This window comes from Paralichthys olivaceus, chromosome 19 (genome assembly GCF_024713975.1).
Source record: "Paralichthys olivaceus isolate ysfri-2021 chromosome 19, ASM2471397v2, whole genome shotgun sequence".
Classification (NCBI taxonomy): domain Eukaryota; kingdom Metazoa; phylum Chordata; class Actinopteri; order Pleuronectiformes; family Paralichthyidae; genus Paralichthys; species Paralichthys olivaceus.
This window is the reverse complement of record NC_091111.1, coordinates 13,453,680-13,462,149: the sequence shown is the minus strand read 5'-3', so window position 1 is coordinate 13,462,149 and position 8,470 is coordinate 13,453,680. Positions and strand designations below refer to the sequence as shown.

General features: G+C 41.3%; 1 protein-coding gene across 4 annotated transcripts; it reads left to right on the top strand.

The window, feature by feature from the left end:
- Positions 1-919: 919 nt before the first annotated feature.
- tmem181 (transmembrane protein 181) lies at positions 920-7,861 on the top strand. Of its 4 annotated transcripts, none has more exons than XM_069514645.1 (17): positions 920-1,202; positions 3,146-3,249; positions 3,867-3,907; positions 4,411-4,501; positions 4,608-4,726; positions 4,956-5,072; positions 5,204-5,284; positions 5,437-5,536; positions 5,718-5,848; positions 5,940-6,031; positions 6,126-6,183; positions 6,375-6,477; positions 6,564-6,615; positions 6,714-6,796; positions 6,909-6,998; positions 7,088-7,154; positions 7,631-7,861. In XM_069514645.1, exons 1-17 carry the CDS (start codon positions 1,069-1,071, stop codon positions 7,713-7,715), a joined length of 1,548 nt encoding a protein of 515 aa, XP_069370746.1. In that variant the 5' UTR covers positions 920-1,068; the 3' UTR covers positions 7,716-7,861. The 4 variants fall into 4 exon arrangements, with proteins under 4 accessions (XP_069370746.1, XP_019953302.1, XP_069370747.1 ...); XM_020097743.2 differs by having other exon boundaries at positions 3,867-3,934; XM_069514646.1 differs by lacking the exon at positions 920-1,202 and adding an exon at positions 2,748-2,854.
- The last annotated feature ends 609 nt before the right edge of the window (positions 7,862-8,470 follow it).

The following is an 8,470-nucleotide window of genomic DNA, read 5'->3' as shown; positions in this document are numbered from 1 at the left end:
TTTTTGACTTGTCATAGCAGGAAAAGGCTCAAGCACAATGGCTCATTTCAATCTAAGTGTCTGTCATTCATGTCATTGAGGCAACATGCACAACACCAGGGCCCTGGAACTGACACTGCTAAATATACTGCAGCATTTTAAACGACGTGTTTTCCTACTACGATGTGTTAAAATGGCACATTCTTGAAACTCGTAACTATTTCATACACTAAAATATACTGCTCATAGTGGTCAAACAAAAATACTGTCAATGACACAATAGCAAGTGCAGTTTTAAAATAAATGGGTGGATGGGGATGTTGACGACAAAGTGATATATGGTTTGCTAGCTTGTAATACTTTAATTGTATTGGATCTGGCTGCAACGCTGTTTACCCCTGAAACTCTAAAAGTGTTTTGTGGACTCGACATAGTGGTGAGGAGATAATGAGTGAATTTTCATTTTTGGGTGAACTATCCCTTTTAGGGGCAGTGTGGAGTTCAGTATCTCGCTCAAGGATACTTCGGCATTCAGGATGGGGAAGACTGGGATTAAACTGCAGACCTTCCGCTCCTGGTCAACATGTACTAGCCGAACTGGACAAGGATGTAACAGGTTGTGTGTAACTCACAGGTGGTTGTACACATGAAATACTTCATATACTCAACCTATGAGGTATAAGGTGTATTATATGGTGCCTACTCTTTAATTTGGGTTTTGACATTCAGCAGGAATAACAATCTGTTTGTTATGTTTCCCATGTGGAAGTAGACAAATCTACTTCCGGGGTGCTGCAGGGAGACAGCTCCATCACTCATGTGTGTCTCTGTCCGTGGTGCTGAAGTCTGATCACGTGACTCCGCCCACCCACGTGTTTCCTCCCCCTCTTTTTTCATTGTGTTTTTTTTCTGTCTTTCATTGAAGCGACACAAACAAAACAGCTCGAGCTGCACTTTCAATTTAACCGATGTGACAATACGGACACATCAGGCCGCTGTTCTCTGGGGAGAAAAACAAAAGAGGCCGAGGCTTGTTTTTTTTTTTCCTCCATCGCCATTTTCAGCCGCCAGTCGGCTCGACGTGACATCATGGACGCCGACTTCTCGTCCGGGCTGGAGAACCCTCTGTGCGGCGAGCTGAAGCTGTTCTGCAGGAAGATCCAGGAGGCCTACACCGAGCTGAAGGAGGAGCTGACTCCCTACAGAGATGATCGCTTTTACAGGTGGGCCCACCGACACGGAGCCATGATCCTCTTTCTCCTCCACCTCCTCCTCCTCCTCCTCCTGCTGCTGCTGCTGCTGCATTATGTCCAGGGTGTTGAATATTCCTCATGTTGTGTTATGATGGCAGATGCAAAAACAAAGCTCCATCACTGAGATGTGTGAGGAAGGATGTGCCACAAAAAAAGCTTCATGTTTTATTGGCTTTACATCAGACTAAACTGAAGCGTCCAAGATTTATAGAATAATGCCAGAAAACAGTGGAAATGGGAAAAGCAGGTAAGGCAATCCTATGTAACGTTTATATCAGGCTGTCATTTTACACCAACATTTGATTTTATTCTATTATGGCACCATTTCAAAGGAAGCACGGGCCTTGAAATCCGAGGCAACAAGTGTTTTGTGGACAAACCTTCACACAAACGTGTACGACAAAAACAGGTGTGTGTGTGTGTGTGTGTGTGTGTCTCACGCTGTAAGAGATGAAAAATCTGGTGGAGGGTTCATTAAGAAATAGAACTCGACGTTGTTATGCGACGGATTCCTGCTGCGCATGCGCAAAACTTCTCCTCATACAAAGGATGCGCTGCTCCATATAAGTCCAGAGAGACAGTCGTCACAGACATGGAGGGAGCGGACCAGAGGGGCTGCTGGAGGGCTCCACCTTAAAGTATAAACAGAAACACAGAGAGATGTGAAACAACTGCAAATAGAATAACCGGATAAACAACTACAAACAATCAAAATGACAACACAGTAATAATTTACCACAGCGACACAAACGACCTGACAGAAGCACGAACACAAAGGGATCAGTAGATGTGTCATGCTCCTTTATATATCTGCCATATATCTTTATATACATAAATACTTTTTTCTCTGTTCATATACCTGTATATGCATATAAACATATCTTTATATACTTATATACATACGGCATATACATCTTTGTAAGTGTTTTACACCACATCTGAATGTATTTACACATCTTTATATGCATATATACATTCAAGATAAGATGAGAGAATCCTTTCTTAGTCCCACAAGTGGGAAATGTGCACTGTTACAGGAGCAAGAGGGAATTATATGCCCTAATATACTCCTTAATATATCTTCATTTATCACATATACAAATATCTATATATCTTTATGTGCATATACTGTATACAGCTTGACATATCTTTATAAAGACATTTACCACTTTATATAGCTTTATAAACACCCTATAGTTTCTTTACATACAGCCTGTGCACATTTTGTTTCATGATCCATTCCTTACATATGTAAAACACATTTTGACTAAATAATTATAATTATGGTTATTATTATTATATATAGCTTCATGTGTAAAATCGAGCTAATTGTCTCGTACATAACATCTTAATAGACAAACCTACATCTACAATAGGAGGAGGCGGGACGGGATGTATCCTTCCTTCTCTCCTACTCACTAGATTAGTCTCCTTTCCGCGTTCCCTTTCTTCCTCCCTGCTGGCATGTGATCCCGACCCCGCCCCCCCCCCTGCTGACGTAGCCCTCCCGTGTTGTCGCAGGCTGGACTCACAGATGTGTCTCAACCACAGACTCGGGATCCACTGATGCTTTAGCGGCTTCCTCCTCAGTCCAGAGACTCCAGAGCCACACAAATGGAGCAGTGAGTAGAAGACGAGTCCCCGGGAGACTCTCGAGCCGTGTCGCTGATTTCTCTGTCGTTTAAAAATCCCAGTTTGCTGCTCTCTCCTGGCATATGTTACTGCTAGCATGGAAGCTAGCATGGAAGTTAGCATGGGAGCTAGCAGTGTTGACATATCCGCACCTGAACCGCAGGCTGTGCTTTAACGGCGTTTCCCACAAAACAAACATTAGCCAATGAGTTTGACCCCCCCTGCTTTCTTTCCTTGTTGTGGTGACTGTGTGTTTCTAACATGGAGTTTCTCTGTGACAGACTAGCCCCCATGCGGCTCTACACTCTGTCTAAAAGACACTTTGTTTTGGTCTTCGTGGTGTTCCTCATATGCTTCGGCCTCACCGTCTTCATTGGGATCGCAGGTAGGTCCGAGAAAAAACATTTACTGCTGCAACAACTGTGACCTAGAGTTGAAGTTTTCTTAAAGTCTTAGTGTGTGAGTCATTCTGTGTGATCACCACTGACTGTTATCAGCTCTGGACATGTGTTTATATGTGACCTTGCAACATCTCTACTTCTTCTTTCTGGATAGTTCAGCTTTACTCGTCCTTCTTCGTTCTCACTCAAGAATAAAAACATCCGCGTCCACTCCATCGTCCTGTGAAACAACCTGCTGTACTAATTTTTCAGCGTCCATTAACTATATTAGGGAATACAACAAACAAGAGCGGTTAATCTTTGTCCTGACAGCAAAGCAGGGAGTTTGCACGTTCACATATGTATGTTCAAAGACGTGCAGATGAGGCTTAGGTTAATTGGTGTCTTTAAATTAACCATAGTCTCTTATGTTGGCCCTGTGATACGCTGGCGACCTGTCCAGGGTGCCTCAGACTCTGTCAAAGTCAGCTGGGACATTGACTTTTAAGCATAAGTGATATAGAAGATGTCCATACTTGTCCATATTCATTTTCAGCGATTGGTTTTCACCTTGAGAAAAATTGTGTTTTGGTTTTTTCCTTCTTACTTCCTTTTTGTGTAGGTCCCAGGATTATTGCTGAACAGGAGCACAGTGGTGATCAGGTACTGGTCAAAAATGTCTCACTTAAGGTAACAAGACATTTCTTTCTTGTAGTTTTTAGCTGCAGGGCTTTTGAAAGATAGGACACGTGTATGTTTTTTAGAGTGTGTGCTTTGTCTGAGTGGCCCAAAAATGGGATGTTGGTGTTTACTGTTGGGTACAGTTGTGTACTTTTCCATGTCCAGGAATATGATGTGGGACTGCAACTAACAATTGTCATTTTCTGTTAATTCATTCATTATTTTCTTTAGTAATTGATTAAATGCTTGGTCTATAAAAAAGCAGGGAATGGTTAAAAAAAATTCTTATTAAGATCCTCCAAAGTTTAAAGTGACATTTTAAAATGTTTTTTTTCAAAAACAACTAATTTTACCAGTTGCTGTTTAATTTTCTGTTGATCTACGAACACATTTATTGGTAATTGTTGTTACTCTAATTTTATGAAAATGTCATTGTTAGGAGTAATGATCGACATCTTGATTAGGTCATACACTGTGTGTTTCAGACCGGGCCGTACAATCTAGTCTCTCCTCCGCTCACCACTTACAACCAGCAGCTGTGGCTCACCTGTGTGATGCGAGCGGAAAACAGCAACAGTAAGACGACACACTGAGCTCCGGTTGACCGCTGTGTACTGCAACAGTTTAATGTGACACACCCGACCTGTTAGTAACAGCACATTCTCCCTCCTCTCTGTGTCAGTCGGAGACTTCCAGCAGCCCTTTGAGATCAACGTCGAGCTGAAAGGAGTGACGCAGGATGCCAGCGTGATGCACATCAACAACGTGCACCAGAAATCCCGGACTCTGCACTGTGGGACCGTGAGTTTCAATCAACCCAGACATCTCTCTCCTTTTTTTTTACTCATGGGTAGTCATTAATCATTTACTCAGGACGCAGCAGCCGACATAGCAGTGTGAGTTTATGTAATGTAATCTAAGATACAAAACAAGGTTTGAGTGTAGGATTTGAATTTTCAAAATCATTGATTTACTGTGTGTTTTGATTTTTAGACTGAACTCACATGCTTCTTTGTTTGTCTCCTGACAGAACTGTGATGAGATTATTGTTCTCCATCTGGGTTATCTCAACTACACCCAGTACCAGGTTGTGGTCAGTTTCAAGGGCCTTGAAAACATCACATATGAAATCAAAGTCAAGTTTGTGGTAAGTAAAAAAGACCCATGCAGGATTTTTCTTCGAGCTCTCAAAACAAAATCTTATTTTTAGTTGCTGTCTTGGATTTTATTTTTATTGTTTGAGCTCACAGGTGTTTTTTTTTTTTATTATCTCCTCAGTGGAAAACGTATAACGCGACTTTCTCTCAAGTTGAAATCTGGTTCCGCTTCGTCTTTGTGGTTTTGACCTTCATGGTGACGGTAAGAGCACTGGAGCTGACTATTCAAAGTCTTTTTCACCTCAAACTAATTTGTCAAGAATAACGTAACATCTTCACTCCACAACCAGTAAACTGAAACTGACCTCTCCAGAATTCAGGATGACTAATGATCTCTCTCTGCTCGTGTTCCAGTACATGTTCTCTCATTCTCTGAGGAAGTTTTCTATGAGGGACTGGGGCATAGAGCAGAAGTGGATGTCTATCCTGCTCCCATTGCTTCTTCTCTACAACGGTGAGTTTTAATATTCTGCTTCTCATAACTACATTTTACCTCACGCACACTCTGGTATTCCCACCATGTTACCTCTCGGTCATTACAGAAGCATTTAGATTGACTGAGAGAGAATTGTGGTGTGGTTTTCTGTCCTGTACAAGTTAAAGAATAATGGTCGTGTGTTGCTTCTGTTTTTCAGATCCGTTCTTCCCGCTGTCATTCCTGGTGAACAGCTGGTTTCCAGGGACGTTGGATGCTTTCTTCCAGGCTCTGTTCCTGTGCTCTCTGCTGCTCTTCTGGCTCTGTGTCTACCACGGCATCAGGGTTCAGGTGGGTCCAATTGTATTCCCATAATACCCCCTCTCACTTCATTTTTGCAAGTTATGGATTTTATTTGATCAATCTTTTGTTGTTTCCACAGGGTGAGAGGAAATGTCTGACGTTCTACCTGCCTAAGTTGATCATCGTAGGTCTTCTGTGGCTCTCAGCGGTTACTCTGGGCATTTGGCAAACGTAAGTCTGACCTCTCTGGCTGCAACTAGCCTGAATCAAACTGTTAAATTACAACTGGACTGAAAAGATCCGCTCTTCTTTTCTATATTTTCAGAGTTAATGAGCTCCAGGATCCCACCTATCAGTATAAGGTGGATATCGTGAACTTTCAGGTGAGACGCTCTGAGCGATGTGTTGAGTCATGTTGAATAGTCCCTGCAAATATTTAATCCACCTCAGGTTTGATGGCAGGTCTATGAAACATCATCCCTGGGTTTCAGCATCATAATGTTTGCTGGGGATTGTTTTATATTGAGTACTCAATATAAACTCTGTCTGATAACGTCCTGTGTTATTTCTCTAGGGCATGAAGGTCTTCTTCCTCATTGTTGTCGCCTTCTACATCCTCTACCTGATTTTCCTGATTGTCCGAGCTTGCTCTGAGCTCAAGAACATGCCGTACTCAGGTAGACCACCACCCCACCTCTGTGTATCTGTGTATGATTCAGCTTAACAATTTACCATGATATCACTAATGTGCTGTGTGTTCTAGATCTCCGGCTAAAGTTTTTGACGGCGTTGACGCTTGTGGTGCTAATTATAAGGTGTGTTTCTCAGAAAGGAGAAAGAAAACATCCTGTCTGTGAAGTTCGGTTTGAACAGTTTGGTTTATTTTCATCTGATTGTTCTTTTTTCCCTCCAGCATGGTCATCCTCTACCTGAGGTTCGGTGCCAGAGCTCTTCAAGACAATTTTGTGGCTGAACTGTCGACTCATTACCAAAATTATATCCTTTTTAAAAAATGTTTATAACCCCAATTTCATTTTATGTGCACCATGTGACATATCATGTCAGTGTTTTTAAATTATGAGTTATTGTTCCTTGACTCCAGACATACCTGCTGAATTTTTATCCTTCTATGGCCTGCTCAACTTTTACTTGTACACATTAGCATTTGTGTATTCGCCCTCCAAAAACGCCCTTTATGGTAACTAACGCCACACAGCCTCTGTTAAGTCTTCTCTTATTTCTGCGCTGATAATGAACCGACGCTCCTGGTTTTGTTTAATTTCCCAGACTCCCAGTTGAAGGATAATCCTGCTTTCTCCATGCTGAACGACTCGGATGATGAAGTTATATACGGGTGAGTTCACTGAATATTTCATAGCTTCTATAATTTACCAGGTATTTAAATTTTTTTGTGATAAATTAAAAGTTAAAAGCCAACTTGACTTTATATGGAAACATTTGAACGTGTTGATGGCTTTGTGAACTCTGAAGCTGGGCTCAGACTACTGGAATTTCAGATGAGTTAACCCTGATTTGGCCGAGAATCGAAGGAGAAATCTGGTCTGGAATCTTGAATTATCTGGTAGTATGAGGAGTTACGGCCATTCTTAAACCTCCTGAACGACCCGTAAAATAACGGTGGATTTAAATTTTAATTATTATATTACTACTTCCTGCCAATGAGAGAGGAGACGTGAAGTGGTGCGTCCCTCTGGAGCGATAATCTTAATAAAATTCTCAAACTCCTGTAGTCTGAGCTCAACTTTCCTCTCCACAGTTATGCACAGAATGAACATATGTAACCCCACTGATGTTTTTGTCTTTGTGAAGGAGCGATTATGAGGACAGGCCTTTACAAAACGGACGTGCCATCAAAGCAACCGCCAAGTACCAGGATGAGAGTGACAGCGACTGAGTCTCTCGTCCTTATCAGTGTCCCTGTTGAAAACCACGGGAATACATTCAAACTAACAATCGCATGTCTGTGTGTACAAGAGGAGTATTTGGATTGTTAGTATGGATTGATATACTATAAGTGTACATAAATATATTTTTTAAAAAGATAAGGTCTCATAAGGTGTTCATGTCTACTGAATGTACTGAATTTCCACTCTTCTTTTCTCCATTGTTTTTGCTTTCAGTCTCAATGAAACAAGAGATACGGATGTAAAACAATACAATTTTACCAAGTTGAAATTCACAACCTTAGTTAAGAAGGATCGGGTAAAGTGCTAATATTAATACTTATTAGGGATTTTTGTGTGTGTTTTTTTTAAAGGGTTTTGTTGGAACACTGTTGTCTTTCTGATCTTCTCCTGTGTTGTGTTTGTCATTCCTTTCTGCTCTCTGACCAGCTGAGAATAAGAGCAGTGTTGGCTGTTGACGAATCCTTTGTCCTCTGACATGTTTTAAAAAGAAATGCAGAGAGAGCCTTACCTGGAGTAGGTACTACTGATCCCTACCACTCCCCTTACCGCTTCTTTTCTTGGAAAGCAGCTTTGTAATTGCACTTCTTTAAGGACTTTATTTATTTTGGTAGCGTGATGACATTTGATACTGTATTATCTGATGTGACTTGGATGGATGGTTTTTGACAATTGCATGGATCTGTTAAACATTTCATATCCCAGCATATACAGTAGTTATACCAATGTCCAAATATATTTTGCC